The sequence below is a fragment of the Coregonus lavaretus genome (assembly GCF_964263955.1).
Source record: "Coregonus lavaretus genome assembly, chromosome: 8".
Lineage (NCBI taxonomy): Eukaryota > Metazoa > Chordata > Actinopteri > Salmoniformes > Salmonidae > Coregonus > Coregonus lavaretus.
The window spans coordinates 9,544,845-9,566,177 of NC_139995.1; the positions used below are offsets into that span (position 1 = coordinate 9,544,845).

At 42.5% G+C, this 21,333-nt stretch overlaps 1 protein-coding gene across 1 annotated transcript; it reads right to left on the minus strand.

The window, feature by feature from the left end:
- Positions 1-437: 437 nt before the first annotated feature.
- Positions 438-21,166, minus strand: LOC311134285 (plakophilin-1-like). Its single transcript, XM_084167919.1, has 14 exons — positions 20,883-21,166; positions 10,913-11,028; positions 9,302-9,765; positions 9,069-9,210; positions 8,756-8,963; positions 7,889-8,048; positions 7,332-7,449; positions 6,878-7,057; positions 6,492-6,662; positions 6,131-6,284; positions 5,494-5,680; positions 4,603-4,687; positions 3,237-3,786; positions 438-1,562 (listed from the first exon to the last, which is right to left on the minus strand). Exons 1-13 carry the CDS (start codon positions 21,061-21,063, stop codon positions 3,712-3,714), a joined length of 2,241 nt encoding a protein of 746 aa, XP_084024045.1. The 5' UTR covers positions 21,064-21,166; the 3' UTR covers positions 438-1,562; positions 3,237-3,711.
- Between the last annotated feature and the right edge of the window lie 167 nt (positions 21,167-21,333).

Here is a 21,333-nt window from a genome sequence, read left to right on the forward strand (position 1 = left end):
GAAAGGACAGTAGGTGCAGGCACTTAACTGAAAAATGTAAACATCTTCTCAATTTAAGGTAAGGTTTGTCCCTTGTATGATCTAAATTTATATTATTTTCTGATGACACTATCATATTTGTGAAAATCTTTCTAAAACAGAAAATGTATGCACTCACTAACTGTATGTCGCTCTGGATAAGAGCGTCTGCTAAATGACTAAAATGTAAATGTAAGAACCCCTAAAGGATCCTCCAGGAACCTTTACTTTTTAGAGTCTAGTTGCATTCCCCAATTGCTGATCTGCTATCTCTGCCAATGGTTGTTATGGTTCTGTTAAGTACAGCATGTACTCACACGAGATTGGTATTGGCACTGGTATGTATCATCTAACATGAACATGGAATAAAAAAAACACTAAGCTAACAAGCATAAAGAGTTCTCATGAACAAATGTTTTGAAAATATTCTTTATCCATTACCCAATGAGTACAGAACAGCAAATATCTTTGGCGATACATTACACGTACAATACCTCATCTGAATTTAAATACAAAGCAGTAAACCAGGTTTCCATCCATAACAAATGTCATGACATGCCTGATGGAAACAGAACGGTAAGCTTTCCAAATGTCGACCAAACAAAATACGCTAGGTGGGATCTTTTTGTGTCTATAAAATGAATTATCCGAGAAATGTCGGTGGAAATGCGCTTATGGGCAAATATTGACATAATATCCATCATATCGAAGTAAACTTGGAGTCACGAGATGACGTTTTGTGGTCCTCCCATTACGACTCGTCGAGAAAGCATGCAGTTTATTAGGCTACAGATTAAATAAATTGAACTTTCACAGGGTGGTGAAAGTGCAAGGTAATGAACTTGATGCTCCTTTCCAATAAATATCGAGGGTCTTACTCTGGTGACACGATCATCAATGCTAGGCTGCAGTTTGACAAATAAAAATAATGTTGCTCTTTTGCCCATAATAAGCTCATCATGTAGGCTATACGTGTGCTCTACCCAACAGCATGCAGATCCAGTACTGTATCTGCGCCCTGCGCGCTGTTGGCTAGAGCCAGAGTGGTGTCAATACCAGAGTGGTATATAACAAAACAAACATTGTGAGAAAACCATCAGTAGAGTTGAAAATGCAATTGAAAACCATTTAACTTGTATTTTTAATTCAGTACATGGGAATTGAACCGCAAAATATATTTTGATGTGCACTACGTCATCACGCACAGCCTTTTATCTGCAACAAGTCAATTTGATGGAAACATCTCTGGTGGGAAAATGTGCATATTGTTTTTATGCAGATTTTTGAATATTCGCATGAAAATCTGTCGCCAATTGGATGGTAACCTAGCTAGTGACTAAAATGTCAAGTGACAAAAGATCATCTAAACCATGCAGTGATGGAAAAAACATCAATGTAGTAAACATGCTTAAAGTATGAATGTACTATACGGAGCACAGTAGTTACACAAGGCTAAACATCGGTGACATCACAATATGTCAGTTTTGTGATGTGTACGTTTTTCTATATATTTTTTGGGATTCTGTGGAACCCAGAGCGGTATACTGCAAAGCAGAATCAATTAGTTAGCCAGCTAACTTTGATAAGCAACCAGAAATAACTATCGATTTTATGGTTCATTAAAAAAGCTCAATTTAGATATGTTTCATTTGTTGAATCAATTAGACCATGCCCATTTCAAACCAGTCGAAAGTTTGGACACGCCTACTTATTCCAGGGTTTTTCTTTATTTTCTACTATTTTCTACATTGTAGAATAATAGTGAAGACATCAAAACTATGAAATAACACATATGGAATCATGTGGTAACCAAAAAAGTGTTAATCAAATCAAAATACATTTTATATTTGAGATTCTTCAAAGTAGACACCCTTTGCCTTGATGACAGCTTTGCACGCTATTGGCATTCTCTCAACCAGCTTCACCTGGAATGCTTTTCCAACAGTCTTGAAGGAGTTCCCACATATGCTGAGCACTTGTTGGCTGCTTTTACTTCACTCTGCGGTCCAACTCATCCCAAACCATCTCAATTGGGTTGAGGTCGGGGGATTGTGGAGGCCAGGTCATCTGATGCAGCACTTCATCACTCTCCTTTTTTGTCAAATAGCCCTTACACAGCCAGGAGGTGTGTTGGGTCATCGTCCTGTTGAAAAACAAATGGCGTATCGCTGCAGAATGCTGTATTAGCCAATCTGGTTAAGTGTGCCTTCAATTCTAAATAAATCACAGACAGTGTCACCAGCAAAGCAGCAAAGCACACCATCACACTTCCTCCTCAATGCTTCACGGTGGGAACCACACATGCAGAGATCATTCATTCACCTACTCTGCGTCTCACAAAGACACGGCAGTTGGAACCAAAAATCGCCAATTTGGACTCATCAGATCAAAGGACAGATTTCCACCGGTCTTATGTCCATTTCTCGTTGATGTTGAGATGTGTCTGTTACTTGAACTCTGTGAAGCATTTATTTGGGCAGCAATCTGAGGTGCAGTTAACTCTAATGAACTTATCCTCTGCAGCAGAGGTAACTCTGGGTCTTCCTTTCCTGTGGTGGTCCTCATGAGAGCCAGTTTCATCATAGCGCTTGATGGTTTTTGCGACTGCACAAATTTTCCGGATTTACTGACCTTCATGTCTTAAAGTAATGATGGACTGTCATTTCTCTTTGCTTTTTTGAGGTGTTCTTGCCATAATATGGACTTGGTCTTTTACCATATAGGGCTATCTTCTGTATACCCCACCTACATTGTCACAACACAACTGATTGGCTCAAATGCATTAAGAAGGAAAGACATTCCATAAATTAACTTTTAAGAAGGCACACCTGTTAATTGAAATGCATTCCAGGTGACTACCTCATGAAGCTGGTCGAGAGAATGCCAAGAGTGTGCAAAGCTGTCAAGGCAAAAGGTGGCTACTTTGAAGAATCTCAAATATAAAATATATTTTGATTTGTTTAACACTTTTTTGGTTACTTCATGATTCCATATGTGTTATTTCATAGTTTTGATGTCTTCACTATTATTGTACAATGTAGAAAATAGTACAAATAAAGATAAACCATGGAATGATTAGATGTGTCCAAACTTTTGACTGGTACTGTATTTACAGTATATCTATCTATATATATATATATATATATATATATATATATATAGGCAAATTAGCTGTCTAACTCCTTGATCCTGCTTTGTAGTATACCCCTCAGGACTACTTGAGAAACAGTGGCAATTGTTACTGAGTGGACCATCCTGGCTAGATAAATACAATTAAATGAAATGAGTTACAACATCTGATCATTTCAGTAGCCTATGTTAGCTTTTACGTAACCAACCATAATTGCCATGCTAGAAAAGGGGCCCTATTCAAGCAATCCCAGTAACTAGGCATTATCAATAGAAAATCATAATGTTGACAGTGGAAAACAAAAACAAATGATTACTAGTAAACACAAAAGAGCCCAGAAAATAACAGAAATATAGGTACATGATTAAACCTTTATACTGATGTAAGATAAATGACAAAACTAAACATAATGGATAGGCAATCTGACTAGCTATGCATTGTTTTAAAATCTAAAGTAAAAATGTTGCAATCAGATTAACTGGACCCAATCTGATATGTACCGTAGTAGGTGTATAGGTCCACTAGTTCATTAGTACATCCGGAGGTCCATGCCAGCGGTCCTGTTACTCAACGACCTGCACAGACCTGTGAGCCGCGCTGGTGATGTCGTTCACAAAGGAACCCTTATTCATCCCTTGCTGTAGGACAAATTATTAAATAGACATTAGATTTCCCCATTGATGCTGACTTTTTTTCCTTGACAAAAAAATAAGTTATGGCATAGTTACAGGTACTAGCTCACAGCAGGTTTCTCACCAAGTGTTGGCCAAGTGAAGCTGAAATGTCAAGTAACTGACGGAAGAGATCTAGGCACTATAGTCAGTATTAGTTAAAGATGAAAAGGTCTGCAGAGCCTAGCACTGTCGAACCTGTTTCCCTAGATTCCTTGGCTGTACCATTTCAGCACCTCTACGGTTCCTGTGTATATCATCTTTTTCAGGTGTACAGAATACTGTATTCTCCCACCAAACAGAACGTAATCCTTCCATCCGATCTCCACTGTTTTGGAAAATTACCTGACTGGGCATTAGGTTCACAGAACTGAGGAAATAAATTACCTCAACACACCCTCGACACACCCCACCCAGTCGAGTACAGACAAATACTGTGGATCTCTACTCTGCATTTTCACAACAACAAAACATAACCAGTAATATCAACCACCTTCGGGGAAGGGGTGATGAGTCATCATACAGATTACCGTCTTTGACCTGACTAAGCCTGCCTATTCAAAAAAAAAAGTTAACTAAGCCTGCCTATTCAGATTGTCCTTTCTATTGCCTCTATTTTAAAACCCACCCAATCACATGTTGTCTTCGCTATCGTTTGGTATTGAGGAGTAAACTGGTAGGTAAAAGCATAGTCGACAAAATAGGTAAATATCTGCAACAGGGATATCACATTGCATCTTACAATAACAGAATTTGTTTGAAATATCGGCCCAAAATTCTTACCTTTTTTAGGAAACTCTGTACATCCTTCTCTGACCAGAGGCTGTAGAGGAGCACACCTGCAGCTTTGCTGGCCTTTGGGAAATCCCTATCAAGAGAAAGAACAATCCCTGTAAGACTGGGGTATGCTTTCTGTTACGCTCAAACTCAAAGCTCTGTTATCTGGGTTCTTTAGAAAGTCCCCAAAGGGGCAGCCCACCACTGTTAGATTGTTTTCCTTTTTTCTTGACATAGTATTGTATATTACAAACTGCTCTAATTTCTTGTCTACTAGTTACAGGGAACAACGGAAATTTGTCTTCTGCTCCGTTCTCAACCCCCGCCCCAGACAGCACACATCACACATACAGTTGAGATGAGCACAGGGTCAAGCTGCAGTGCAGTGCCCCTGGATGGAGAGCATGTTGTAGGGTTAAGGGCCTTGCTCAAGGGCCTAACGGTAGGGGAATGGGAGGGGATCTTTTTTTTTTTAAACAATACAACCACACATGTGGATTCAGTACAATGACATTAAAATCATTGAGGATGACACAAAAAGTTTAAACATGTATTTCCATTGTGGTCCTCTTGAAAATACATGAAGAAATATATATACACAATATAACACGAAAACAAAATACATCTCAAATACATCTCATCAATATGGAGGAAACAGTAAAAGGAATAAAATAGATGACCAACGTTAATTGATACAGTTATACTTTCTTTTAGCATGTGCAGTTTTAAAGCATTTTGCCCATAAACCATTTCTAAAAGGTTTATCTTAAAACTCCATAGCGTAGGGATGGATACGAACCGGACTCTTTTCAGCCACAGGTCAAACTCCTTAGCCGCAGGACTAACTACCTCCCACATTTAATTTTTTTGTAATACAAAATAACGACCAGGCCTTACCTCTTCTTGCTCAGGTCGTTAAGTGAGTTGACCAGGTTGTTGGTCAGCAGGGGTTTCCCCAGCTCAGGCTCCTTCACCAGCAGACTGTGGCTGGTTTGGCATGCCATGGCCAGGGTGTCATCACACTGCGTCTCTTCCTTGGTCCATGAGCTGAGGATGCCAACTAGCTCTGGCAAGGTCTGTCGGGCTTCAGACAAGACACATCCCATTAGGTCATTCACCTCCAGCAAACGCACTCTATGAAGTGTTGCTAATTCAACAACAAAATGTTAAAAGCTAAAACAACTAAAGGTCAGGTGTAAATTAAATGTAAATGTTTTCTTGTTTAATCCTCTCTGAAGGGAAGGGGAAAGTAAATGGAAAGGGGAATACCTAGTCAGTTGCACAACTTAATGTATCCAACCTAAATGTGTCTTCCGCATTTAACCCAAGTACCCAACCCCTTAGAATCAGAGAGGTGGGGGGGGGGGGGGGGGGGCTGCCTTAAAATACCAGGAGAAAATGTTCTTAGCTAAACTGACCCTGCGGGATGTTGCTCTCAATGCAAACTACACAATCATTGAAACAAGGTTGCCTCCAACCAATAGGATCTATCTATTCTACAAAGAACAGGGCTATGATTGGTGTCCATGCTCACCCATGGTGCTCTGAAGGCGTTGGTTCTTGGCCAGGTTTCCTACCAGAGACACAGCAGTTTTCTGGAGGCTGGGGTTGGAGGATTGCAGCAGGGGAGAGATGTGAGGCAGGCCGTTCAGCTTCTGCACGATGCTCTGGCTCATCACACTAGATACCTGTGGACACAGAGATGAAGGCATTATAAAGGGTCTATGAAGGGTTTATAAAGCATATTACGTTTTTGTTTGAAGTGGGACCATGATTTGAATGTTGTTTTTCTACACACATTTGGTGCATGTTTTTCTCTATACATTTGGTGCATTTAAAATACTTTTTGTGTGAATAAATAATGAAATAATCCAAATGACGATTGTTGTTCATACAATGCCGTGGTAAGCAGTGAGGTTCTGTAGGGCTCCAGAGCAGGCCTCCAGGGTGTCTTCTCTCTGGCTGGACCCCAGCAGAGACAGGTAACTCTGCATGGTCTTGGAGTGGAAGAGCCAGCCTGCTCCTGTAGGGTGCTGCTCCTCCATCACAGGGTAGTCAAAGTGACTCTACAGGAGTAAAAAGAGGAGGACCAAGTTATTATCAATCATCAGATTATGTAGGTGGGGACTTTTTCGAAAATATATGATGGAAGTTGATGTACATGTAATTGCTGTGTGTAATGATAAAAAGTGCATAGTTCATTCAATACTATATGTTGTTATTGTGTATCCGTCTTTCTCCGTTCTCCCTGGATTTTATTTGACCTATATGCCGGTCTCACCTCCTGCTCCTGGACCTTGCTGCTCTGTGGGCTGAAGCACCCAATGGGGCCGGTCTCACTGGGGGCGTTGGCCCTGCTGGGGGTCCTGGCCAAGGCAGTGATCCTGCTGAACAGGGCCGGGGCCTCACTCTCCAGCTGGAAGCTCAGGTTGTGCAGGACACACACACAATTTTCCACAGACTGACACAGACAGAGGCAGAGTATTAAAGGCTTGGTTAGTTTAGCATGTACTGTACCTGTATTGTAGCACACACATGTTCATAGTATGATCCATCCAACTCCAAGTTAAAAAGTAGGTACCAAAAAATATTTAACCAATGGAGAAAATGTATTCCATGAAATGTTCACATGCAGTTAGAACTATACTTTCTATTTTTGCTGAATAATTACATTCCATGAATTCAACATTACTTATTTACACTTTAGTTGAAGTAATTAAATGTTGCATGCTCACCTTGTCATCTGGCCTCTCTGCAGCCACACAACCCTGGACGTAACTGACCAGTGAGTCGACGAGGCCTCGACAGTTACGCATGGCCTGCCTGTTGACTTGCTTTGCACAGCTCAGGTTTCTGTTGGGACAGTCGGGGAAAATGAAGTTAAACTGTTCTTGTCATACATCAGGTAAAGGCAGGTCAGGCCAGAATTGTGTAGTCTCACAGTGGAGAACAATACAGAATTGAGAAAAACAGTACTTTCATCCATTAGTGACAGTAAGAATTTGTATTCTGCTATTCACCCAATCCTCTGAGACGGCACAGACACAACTTAAGAGGCTAGGAGTAGTATAGAGAGTAAGCTACAGGTTCAGTCAGTGCAGTGCCTCTGGAGCAAATTTAGTTAAGTGCTTCGCTCAATGCCAAAACAAGCGTAGATGGTACCTGGCATCTGTCATCATTAGCCCTGCACATTCTCAGTTAATTGTCTGTCTCTCTAACCTCCTGGCTAACTGCCAGTATACATCTGTGCAATGTGCACTCCTTGTCTACAGTATTGATTGTTGTGTCTCACCGTAGACATGCTGTAGCATGGTAGAAGACCTCTGGGTCCTGGTTGTTGTTTGTCTCATCTCCTGTGTATGGTACTACCACAGTCTCAGTCAGGACAGGCAGAGCACTACGCACCAGCTCTGGCTTCAGACTGTCTGCAGACGACAGGTTCCAAAGGAGACCTGAAGCGAAAGGACAAAGTTGCAGTAGTTCAGTGGTAGTAGAAGCAGCAGTTGTTCAAATAGATGGTACCTGCTACTCATGTGACATTATTACCATCGATCTTAGCAAGCTCAACACAAACAAACAATAATTCAACACAAGCAATACTAGATAGCCAACACAGTGCACATTGATCAAACTCTCATGACATGGGCACGGTGTGTACTTCCCGAAGCATAACTAAGAAACAGAACAAAAGCCTGCGCACCCTTTGAGTCTCCACAACAACGGTTGGCACAAAATTTGTGTTTAATTTCCACTTAACTCCAGTACCGCTCTGTCATTGTCACTGTATAGCAAAGATCCTGTAGCTATGTACTGTTGCTAGTCAACAATAGTGAGAGCCTCTAGAACACAGCCTATTGTGAAACGTCTCACCTATCAATGTCCCCTGGCACAATGCAGCACAAGAGAACATCTGTGTGACTGACAGCAGGATCTGATCAGGATTAAGGTGAGCGTGTTTAGTGAGTGTTTTCCTGTGCTCTACGGCATGAATACATTTAATGTAAATATGCATGTTTTGGCAACAGAAAGCAACACAAGCGTGTTTCCCTTTCATACCCGCTTGCATTCACACTGGGGCACATGTCTGCAAAGCGTCAGCAGTCTGTGATGTCACTAGACGGAGAAGTGTTGTGTACAGAAATAGGATAGTGTTCTCTACCTGTGAGTTGTTTCTGTGTCTCGGTAGAGTCTGTGTCTCGGAGCAGGGCCAGGGCCTCAGTGATGCCCCCACAGCGCTGGACCTCCTCCTTGTTGTCTGCATCTTTAAAGGCCAGGTTCCGCAGGGCGGCCGAGGCAGTCTGTTGGACCTGGGGACTGGGACTCCTAAGCAGGTTCACCAAAGGGGGGATCCCTTTGAGCCGCAACACCTGAGAGACACGTAAAGCTGTTAGATATCCTAATTCAGGACAGTGTCCTTCAGGACAGGACAGTTGTTTAATCCTGGTTCCAGAGACCCAGATGCGTGTCCTCACCTCCTGCTTGGCCTTGTCCTCTGAGTAGGTAGCGTGTTGGATGAAGGAGGCTCCACAGAGCTGGTAGTTCTCATCACCACTGGACAGGCACTCCACCGCCTCCTTCATGGTTATATCAGCTATCTGACCATTACCATTCATCCTGTTGGGAAAAACCACATACACATATCAACAGCTGTTCACAAACATTTGAAATGCAACTCATCAAACCCCAAAGCAGCATTTACACTCACCCCGCTTCACTCTTGCTCTTGATCCCCAATATCTTGGACTCGGCCACAGAGAGGTTTGAGGGCACCCTCTCAATACGAGCTTGGCTGCTGGTAATTTGGCCGCTACTTTTCGTCTGACGCGTGCCAATCAACTGGCTGTTCCTTTTCTGCACCCCATTGCCTTTGACAGCGACCTGAGAGGAGCCGTTGGAGGTTAACTGACTGCTCCTCCTCTCGGTCGGGAAGAAGCTGGACCTGTTGGGCTGGAGCTGCTGGGCACGGGGTGAGGACTGCAGTTGCTGCTGCTGCAGGGTGGTGGTGGGGAAGGGGGCCAGGTCAGGCACACTGCGGCTGCTGTTGCGCTTGCCTATGGTGGGGCTGAGAGGGAATTGTCTCTCCCACTGGCTGGAGCTACTCATGTTCCTCTGGACCGTAGATTCCTTGGAGGTCAGGACCCTTCGCTTAGTGCCTTTCTCGTAGCTGAGCTGCAGGACGAAGGAATTGAGTAAATGCTAGCAGACACAAAGCATGAATATTGCAACACTTTCAATCAGCTGGCACCAACTTCATTCCAAAATCATAATATACACAAAGGTATAGACCTTCACTTTGGGTGAAGATAAATACTGTGTACTGCATTTAATCACTCTATTGTTATTGATAACTATTCTAGACTTGTCTGATTGGCAGATGGCAGTGGGAAAAGATAACTATTAATATATGATTTGTAGTGTGCACCTCTCCAGAATAAGATTTATATTTCATAAACAGTTGCGACAGGCCGGGACACACTTGCATCCAAACAGAACATTTTGTGAATGCTTGTTTTTCTCACCGACTGTGAGTGACTGAGTTGTATGAGATATCCTTTGTAAATAATGTGTCAGAAATGTTTTACAGACAATAGTAATTAGTAATAGTATTAAGTAATAGTAAGGGTCATGGGTGACAATAATTTACAGTATAATCTACATAATATGTTCAGTGTCAATCTGGATTTCTTTCTCTCTTTGTTCATAAACAAGAATAAGGAGCTCGGTTGAGGTGGAAACTTGGCATAGTTTGGAGGACTCATCATGCCTCACATGTGTGAGGTGGATAAGTGAAAGCACATGATTGAGACAAAGATGTCTGTTTCAACAATGAGTCAGGTGCCATTATGGGAATATGCCTCATTTTCTCACTTGTGCTGGAGAGAAAGCTGCTTGAACAGAACAACACTCCCCAGACTTCTGAGCAGTATCTCACATTCACACCCATTCCTGAGGTTAGTCAGTCATCTCCAGCACCTGGTTACACCTGACTCAGACTCTCATGACAGACTGTTCACATACATTGAGTAGCTGGCCATGTGAGATATGGTTCTGGGTTCCGAGATTAGTCTCAGACATACTACCCCATGATGACCATGGCACTGCTTTTAAATTAATATCCACCACTCCTAAACCTGTAAATGGGATTTTAGGGAATGTTTTCTTTTTATCACCACTGAACCATAATTTGTCCTTAAATTATATACTGATAAATACAACTGATAAACCAAGCATAGTTATCAAAAACATGGGGAAATGTTTTCTATCTTTGTATGTAAAAGAAAAGGCTATGTGATGTGAAATATGAAAAGCTTCATACCGTTTTTGAGAGGCCATTTGTTTTTGAGAGTCCATTGGTACCATTAAAGAAGGCACTTCCATTGAGAGTGGTAGGTGACTTAAAGGAGTCAGTGAATATGTTGAAGTACACAGGACCTACGGAGAAAAACAAGAGATTGTAAATGGCTCTTAAAATATGTTAATATTAGTTATCACTGTAAAATATTGAGTGTGAGAAAAGGTACACTATTCATTGCTTTGATGTGATTGACTAATACATTTGAAATCTTTAATCAGAATACAAGATGCAGTGTGATGAGAGATGCAGTAATTATATGTTTTGCCAACTGTCAAACATCAAATGTGTTTTGCTTTGGTGGGACAAAATGCATTTTCGAACATGTTCCATATGAGCCTGCCAACCAAGTACTATACCTATTTGCTGTTTTGACAAAACCAAATGATTGGTATTGTACTGTTAACATCATTGGCATGCCATCCACAGTGTCTTATGCTTTCAGATAATAAAAAGGCATTCTAGTGAAATATGTATTGTAAGTCGCTCTGGATCAGGGTTAGGCTCAATTCAGGACTTTGGAATTGACTCCCATTCAACTCATGAGCTGAAATTCAAATTTAAATTGGCCGCACCCCAAAGGAGGTAGAACTTGAATTTGAGTGACAGGAAGTATAATTTAATTCAGTGCAATTCAAATAAATTCCACTTAGTCATAGAACATGTGTCACGATCGTTGCACGATGAAGCGGACCAAGGCGCAGCGTGATATGCGTACATTCTTTTATTGCAGTACACAACACGAACCAAAACAACAAAACAAACGATACGTGAAGTCCTGGGTTGAACACAAACTTTCCGGAACAAGATCCCACAAAATAACAGTGCCAAACAGGCTGCCTAAGTATGGGCCCCAATCAGAGACAACAAGCTACAGCTGCCTCTGATTGGGAACCACCCTGGCCAACATAGATATACACAAACTAGAACACAAACCTAGAAAACTAAACAATGAAACCTACACACCCTGGCTCAACATATAATAGTTCCCAGAGCCAGGGCGTGACAGTACCCCCCCCCAAAGGCGCGGACTGCGACCGCGCCAACCAAACACAACAGGGGAGGGGCCGGGTGGGCTGGAGTAAAGGGGGGGGTTGGGGGGGGGGGTAGAAGGATTACTTTATCCTATCCCAGGTATTTCTTAAAGAGGTGGTGTTTCAAATGTCTCCGGAAGGTGGTGAGTGACTCCGCTGTCCTGGCGTCGTGAGGGAGCTTGTTCCACCATTGGGGTGCCAAAGCAGCGAACAGTTTTGACTGGGCTGAGCGGGAACTATGCTTCCGCAGAGGTAGGGGAGCCAGCAGGCCAGAGGTGGATGAACGCAGTGCCCTCGTTTGGGTGTAGGGACTGATCAGAGCCTGAAGGTACGGAGGTGCCGTTCCCCTCACAGCTCCGTAGGCAAGCACCATGGTCTTGTAGCAGATGCGAGCTTCAACTGGAAGCCAGTGGAGCGGATTGCTCTGGCTCCGGCGTGGAGCAGCTGACCGGTGCCGGACCAGGCACCGGTGGAACAGGCACGGACCGTGCCGGACTGACGACGCGCACCACTGGCTTGGTGCGGGGAGCAGGAACGGGCCGGACCGGGCTGACGACGCGCACCACTGGCTTGGTGCGGGGAGCAGGAACGGGCCGGACCGGGCTGACGACGCGCACCACTGGCTTGGTGCGGGGAGCAGGAACGGGCCGGACCGGGCTGGCGACGTGCACCACAGGCTTAGTGCGGGGAGCAGGAACGGGCCTGACCGTACTGGGAACACACACCACTTGCCTTATGCGGGAATCAGGAACGGGCCGGACCGGACTGGTGACACACACCACTTGCTTGGTGCGAGGAGCGGGACTGGGTTTCCTCATAAACCTCCGCTCCCTCTGCTGCCTAACCAGTTCCTCTCGCCGTGCCTCCACACTCTCCTTCTCCCTCGTGACCAGTGGCCCCCCGTAACCTGGCGGCCTCCTCTGCTAACCTGCTGAACCGCTCTATCGCGGCCTCCCGCTGCCTTGTCGTCCACGGCGTGAGCCCCCCAAAAAAAATTTGGGGGGCTTGTCTATCCCCCGTGAACATGGCCTCCATGGCTCTCGCCAGACTCTCACTCTTCTCCTCCCAAGTCCATCCTCTCTCCTCTTCACACTGCTTGATCCAGTCGTGGTGGGATCTTCTGTCACGATCGCTATGAAATACTGTCACGCCCTGGCTCTGGGGACTATTATATGTTGAGCCAGGGTGTGTAGGTTTCATTGTTTAGTTTTCTAGGTTTGTGTTCTAGTTTGTGTATATCTATGTTGGCCAGGGTGGTTCCCAATCAGAGGCAGCTGTAGCTTGTTGTCTCTGATTGGGGACCATACTTAGGCAGCCTGTTTGGTGTGTTATTCTGTCACAATCGTTGCACGATGAAGCGGACCAAGGCGCAGCGTGATATGCGTACATTATTTTATTGCAGTACACAACACGAACCAAAACAACCGATACGTGAAGTCCTGGGTTGAACACAAACCTTCCGGAACAAGATCCCACAAAATAACAGTGCCAAACAGGCTGCCTAAGTATGGTCCCCAATCAGAGACAACAAGCTACAGCTGCCTCTGATTGGGAACCACCCTGGCCAACATAGATATACACAAACTAGAACACAAACCTAGAAAACTAAACAATGAAACCTACACACCCTGGCTCAACATATAATAGTCCCCAGAGTCAGGGCGTGACAACATGAGAGTTTGATTGAATCTGACAAGTCACACTTCCAGATACCAAATAATATATCACTTTCTTCATAAACTATTTTAAGCTTAAATACCCAATTATGTTTCCACCAACCATTTCGTTTGTTAGGCTTCTTTCGAAGGCCTCATGGTCAATTTGAGGGTTAAACAATGCAATCTGGGAAAGGTCGTATTTTCCCCATATTGAAAAAATATTTATCAAATATAATTACACAGAATATTCACATACAGGTTTTGTTTTCCTTGATCATTCATTTTAAGAGTTTCTGAAAATCAATTGTTTCAACAATATTTTATATGCATATAACGACATGTTTTATGTTTTATGTACAATATTTGTTTATACAATGGGTCGGTCTAATCCTGAATGCTGATTGGTTAAAACCGCATTCCAGCCGGTGTCTATTCCACAAGTTACCACCGGCTAAATCTATGACGTTAAAATGCCTATTTACTCTGTTCCATCTGACCGCGCAATCCACTGTCTCATCAGCCCAGCCAGGCACTTAAACTTGATCTCCATTATAAAAAGCATCTAGACATTAGCTCACATTTCTTTTAGACTAACATTTAGTTTTCAACAGCGGAGATTTGTATAAACCTTTCTGTCTGTCTCTCCAACATTTGCAACATTGTTTCAATATTCAAATTTGATCTCCAGCTGTCCCATAGTAATGAACATGTTGGGTTTCAGGATGAGACAGACAGGCAGGCAGCTTTTCTCAGCCAGTCAAAATCATGGATATATACAAAGAATTGGCAATTGAAAAAAGGTCAAACGAAACGAAGTGCAGCTAGCTCCTCCGAACAACAGTGTCCTGACGAGTGAGCACATTTTATATGACAGGCAAAATCGCGCCTCATTAGCTCATTGTTACGGATGTATCCAAATAAATGTCACTAGAAAACCTTGCTGTCTGTCTCTCCGACATTTGGAACATTATTTCAATATTCAACAATATTCATAACAGCTGTCCCATAGTAATGAGCATGTCGGGTGTCGGAACGAGACAGACAGGCAGCGTTTCTCAGCCAGCAAAAATCATGAATTTTTCCAATGTAGGCTACTTGTTATAATACATACAAGTGAGTAAGATTTACAATGTAGGCTACGCAAACAGTTAGTTATGGAGAACATGAACTATAGCCAATTCTCCATTTCCTTTTGAAAATGTAGAACAGGCCTGAGTGGTGTGGACATCATTCTATGGGTGTGGACATGGCCTTCCATGATGTGCAAATGTCCCTAGGAGCATAGTCCAGGGCCTTAATGAAAAAAAGACTTTACGTGGTGGATCAAAGCATGACATTGGTACAAACATTTCTCAGATGCTATGAAAACATCCTAGAAGGGGTGCTCACTGCAAATTTAATGAAGAGGCGGAATTAAAAATGGCCTCTGATGTAGACGGTAATGACAGTTTCATAAAAATAAATAAATAAAATTCTTACGGCGCTGGTTCACATGTGCCAGCACAATGGTATAATGCAGTACATGATAATCCAGCATCCTGGCATCGACATTTCGGAGAACAGAGGGGCTCACTTTTGCAGCCCCTAGTGTTGCACAGTACCCCGAAACTTCTGTACTTTTTCGACACTACAACATGAAAAACGGTTTGGTGCTAGAATTCTGTTACTTTCGGTTCTTCTATCAAATGTGTCTCACATTTGGAAATCAACTAAATGTATTGAATGTATTAGAACATTTATCAATTTGCCCAAGTTTATCATAAGACACGAACAGAATGCATCAGTGATTCATATTCCCTGCAACTTTCTGAAGAGGCAATGGCACGGGAATGCATGTAGTCTTCGGGTAGATGGAAAGGCTTTCTATCTACTACAAAGTAGCCTATGCCTACCTGGCAGGATCATGATTATTTGCATCAATCCAGTGGGCATTTGTTTTGCAAACTCCATTGTGTGTGTCCGCTACCGAAACACCGCTAACCAAACAAAAGTGGTAAGTTCATGCTCACTTGAATTAATGCTGCAATATGTAACTTTTTGGGAGCCCCGACCAAATTCACATAGAAATGTGAGTTAGAGATCTGTCATTCTCATTGAACGCAAGTCTAAGAAGCGGTAGATATGTTCTATGTGCGCTATTTCTATGCTTCCCGTTCGTTTTTGCGTATTTTACTTTTGGTTTAATACACCAGCTTCAAACAGCAAAAAATACAATATTTTGGGTTATGGACAATATATTTCACAGCAGTTTAGATGGTACAATGATTCTCTACACTATAATTGCTTGTTTTATCACATACTGTAGATCTCAATTCCATCTTCAAATTCATTGGCACACACAGTCTGTGTCAACATTTTGAAAAGCTCCTGTTTGTTAGTAGGATTTCTGAGAAAGTCAGATAATTTACATGGAAGTTTGATCGTCACCCAACATTCTTTCGGACGCCTTTTCCTAGAATCTCTCTTGTTGTGTGTCCCACATAATATCGATTCTATTGCAGTTTTTCAACTGGTGCTCTACCCAAGGCAGGAAGACACTACTACCATATTCTCCAAATGTGGAAACTTGGTAGGTAGGCAAGGAATGGACAATGACAACTCTGTCAATGATTTTGGCATCAAAAGAAGAGGGGCACAGGTAGGTAGGAATCTGCAGCGATCAGTCCTAGCAGATCAGATTTTGGGGTTGCCAGGTTAAGCATTCCGGTATTTAAAAAAGGACTGGAGGACATAGGTTATTCTCATGAGAGAAAAACTTGTCCAGGTTTCTATTTCGGAACTTGCTGGCAATGTAAAGTTGGCTGAAAAGTGTGCAATCACTTTTTATACTGATATTAGCTTTTTCTCTTTTGTGACTGCCTCTTTTGCCCTCAGAACAGCCTCAAGCCATTGACTCTACAAGGTGTCAAAAGTGTTCCACAGGGATGCTGGCCCATTTTGACTCCAACGCTTCCCACAGTTGTGTGAAGTTGGCTGGATGTCCTTTGGGTGGTGGACCATTCTTGATACACACGGGAAATTGTTGTGTTAAAAAACCCAGCAGCATCGCAGTTCTTGACACAAACCGGTGCGCCTGGCACCTACTACCCTATCCCGTTCAAAGACACTTAAATATTTTGTCTTGCCCATTCACCCTCTGAATGGCACACATACACAATCCATGTCTCAGTTGTCTCAAGGCTTAAAAATCCTTCTTCCACCGGTCTCCTCCCCTTCATCTACACTGATTGAAGTGGATTTAACAAGTGACATCAATAAGGGATCATAGCTTTCATCTGGATTCACCTAGTCAGTCTATGTCATGGCAGGTGTTCTTAATGTTTGGACACTCAGTGTATATGATATTGAAAAGTGCCTAGTTTCTTAATGGTGCAGACAGTGATAATGACATTTTTGCTTGCACAATTGTGTGTATCCAAAACCAGAAGCTCTGGATATTTATCTAAGAATGGATTCCCCTTGCTTGAGATGGTGTGGCACAAGCTGGCTACTTGTATTTTGTGTGATGAACTTTGCTTGTGTTGAAGATTGTGTTAAAGGGGAATCTACATTCAAAATCTGGGATTGAAAACCAACCAGTAGTCTGGCCTGCTCAGGTCCTGCTACCATCAATCTCCAGAAGGCAGTGGGGTTCTCTGTTAGTCCAATGACTCCCCCTGTTCCTTTTACCAGCTAGATTTTTCTCATGGGCTTGGTCAAGTTGCATGAATTATAACTTATTTTGTGTTTTTGGCAGGACCCAGAAGTCTGAGAATTCTTCTCTGATGTTAGCCGGTAGAGCTTTCATGTCTTGAATGTGGATAGGAATCTACCTTGCGTAGTTTGTTCTGTCCAGTGCAAAGAACCATGGTGCCAAGGCCTCTAATGTTTCAACAGAAAGACCAAAATCTCTAGTTCTGTGCGCACAGTCAAAAATCATCACAAGTCTTTAAAATTCAAGAACAATGTTCCAGAACTGGAAGGTTTGATAATTGCTTTCAATGTATCAAAATAAGTGCATGTGGACTCCAACAGCCAAGCATCTTTCAGGAGTTTTGACAATGAAAGCAAAGCAACTTGATGACTGTGCCTGTTTTGGTAAAGTGTGCTGCCTATACAGTAAGTATGAGCCTGCTGTCCTCTGTAGCTCAGCTGGTAGAGCACGGCACTTGTAACGCCAAGGTAGTGGGTTCGAACCCCGGGACCACCCATACACAAAAATGTATGCACGCATGACTGTAAGTCGCTTTGGATAAAAGCGTCTGCTAAATGGCATATTATTATTATATTATAAGTTGCCTCCCCAGCATATGCATACCCAGCACCTCACAACATTCCCTGTTGGTCCACTACCAATTTCCCTAAGGACATCATTTTGTTAGCTGGGTAGCTAGCTAGAATTTATATTATACACTGAACAAAAATATAAACGCAACATGCAACAATTTCAAAGATTTTACTGAGTTACAGTTCATATAAGGAAATCAGTCAATTGAAATGAATTCAATAGGGCCTAATCTATGGATTTCACATGACTGGGAATACAGATATGCATCTGTTGGTTACAGATACTTTTTATTTTTTTAAGTAGGGGCGTAGACCAGAAAACCAGTCAGTATCTAGTGTTACCATCATGCAGCGTGACACATCTCCTTCGCTTCAGGCTGTTGATTGTGGCCTGTGGAATGTTGTCCCACTCCTTTTCAATGGCTCTGCAAAGTTGCTGGATATTGGCGGGAACTGGAACACGCTGTCTTACACGTCGATCCAGAGCATCCCAAACATGCTCAATGGGTGACATGTGTGGTGAGTATGCAGGCCATGGAAGAACTGGGACATTTTCAGCTTCCAGGAATTGTGTACAGATCCTTGCGACATGGTGGCGTGCATTATCATGCTGAAACATGAGGTAATGGCACGGCAATGGGCTTCAGGATCTCATCACTGTATCTCTGTGCATTCAAATTGCCATCGATAAAATGCAATTGTGTTCGTTGTCCGTAGCTTATGCCTGCCCATAACATTACCTCACCGCCACCATGGGGCACTCTGTTCACAATGTTGACATCAGCAAACCGCTCGCCCACACGACCCCATACAGTTGAAACCGGGATTCATCCATGAAGATCACACTTCTCCAGCGTCACAGTGGTCATCAAAGGTGAGCATTTGCCCACTGAAGTCAGTTACGACGCCGAACTGCAGTCAGGTCAAGACCCTGTTGAGGATGAAGAGCACACAGATGAGCTTCCCTGAGACGGTTTCTGAGAGTTTGTGCAGAAATTCTTCTGTTGTGCAAACCCACAGTTTCATCAGCTGTCCGGGTGGCTGGTCTCAGATGATCCCACAGGTGAAGAAGCTGGATGTGGAGGTCCTGGGCTGGCGTGGTTACACGTGGTCTGCAGTTGAGGTCAGTTGGACGTACAGCCAAATTCTCTAAAACGACGTTGGAGGCGGCTTATGGTAGAGAAATTAACATTAAATTCTCTGGCAACAGCTCTGGTGGACATCCGTGCAGTCAGCATGACTCAAAACATGAGACATTACATTTTACATTTTAGTCTTTTAGCAGACACTCTTATCCAGAGCGACTTACAGTTAGTGAGTGCATACATTTTCATACTGGCATTGTGTTGTGTGACAAAACTGGCCTTTTATTGTCCCCAGCACAAGTTGCACCTGTGTAATGATAATGCTGTTTAATCAGCTTCTAGATATCCCACACCAGTCAGGTGAATGGATTATCTTGGCAAAGGAGAAATGCTCACTAACAGGAAAGTAAACACATTGGTGCACAAACTTTGAGACAAAATAAGCTTAAATGTGCATATGGAAAATTTCTGGGATCTTTTATTTTAGCTCATGAAACATGGGACCAACACTTTAGATGTTGCGTTTATATTTTTGGTCAGTATATGTTGACTGTTGTGTTCCTTTAGCTAGGTAACCAACAAGACTAACATTTTAAGTGAACAAAAACTGTGGTTAGCTTTTCTTGACATGGCAAGGTTATGTAAAAGCCTATGTTAGAACGACCATCTCTGGTTTAAAGTCATATTGAAATTACCCATGTTCTCAATCAATTAGCTACATAATGCAACTCCTGGGGTGTGTTGTGATTTTTTTTTTTGCTGGATAACATTATGTTTTTAACCCTTTAAAGACATTTGTTAAGGTGATCCATGTAGTAGTTCAACAAAAGTGGTTTACAGATAGATTTCTGGCACTTTGGTCCACTACTCACAAATACACAATATGATTAATTATAAATGGCAACAAATATTTAACAGTAATATCACCGTTCCAAAATCGGATTCAGTATTGGCGGCCATAATGGATTATTATGTTAAAAAGAATCGGGGTGCCATGCCCCAATTTTTGGGGACACATTCTAACATAAATTAATACATCCCAAAGAGTATCTCTTACAAATTGAAGGCTTAAATCCACTGGGTAACAGTTTCATATCAAGGTGATATTACATCAATTGTAGCGTAATGTAAAAGCCTATGTTAGTACGACCATCTCCAGTTTAAGGTCACATTCAGAGGAAACAACCCATGTTCTCAATAAATGTACTACATATGGTAACTCCTTGGGTGTGTGGTCAATTTTTTAACTTGATAACATAACAGGTTTTTTACCTTTAAGACATTTGTTGAGGTGGTTCAGGTAGTAGTTCAACAACATTTGAGTGGTTTACAGGTTGATTTCAGGTGTTTCCTGGCCATTTCTGCCACTTCAGGCAGGTTGGCTATGAAATATAAGACTGCTCCACTGCTACTTACAAATACACAAGATTTGTATTATATATGGCTAAAAAAAGTCAATACTACTATCACATTTCCAAAATCTGATTCAGTATTGGTGGCCATATATTGGGTTGTGTGCTTCTAATATCAATTAATGCATCCCAAAGAGCATCTCTACCAAATGTGATGCTTTAATCGCTCCATAAAATCAACATCAATAAGTTGCTATTTGTTTGGTTCAATAGTAAATAATTCTAAATGTACATCAGTTGGCCTAAACACTTTGTTTACTTAACAGACTTTACAACAGTGAAGTTGCTGATATCTTATGTATGCTGCTTTCATATTTGACAATGAATAAGCTAAATCATTCACAACAATGCAAATCGAATGTGTTAGTGTCAAAAAATATGAAACGATAACCAGATTGGACTTTAGGTCAATTCAAATACCATACAAATAACTTATTAGGCTATCTATGTTTTATTATAATAATTAGGCCTCTGCTTACTCGTTGGCGACGACAGAGATCCATTTTTACTGTACTTCGACTTGCCCCTCTTGATGGTTTGCACCTGATCCAAGACTCGTTGCTGTTTGGACCGAAGTTTGTTATCGGACGGCAAAGCAAGAGATGTCTCATCCACATTCCCGATGGACATCGCCGATTTCAACGGGTCCATTGTCATCATGAAGGTCTGTTTCCAGCTGTAATTCGAAAATGCGACGTCCGTACCTAGGTCTGTACAGGTGGCGTTTGTACAATCAACCTATGCAATGCACCTTGCCCTGAACAATGAACCACGCCCATTATAAAGCAATGACACGGTTGTGGATGTGGGTGTGAATGTAAGAAAGGGTTCATTGTCCTAGTACATTTTGGTCTTCCTGTGCGGCTGCTGACTGAAGATTCTGTAGAACAGGGTTCTTCAACCTTTTCTTGCCCAGGGTCCCCCTCCCAG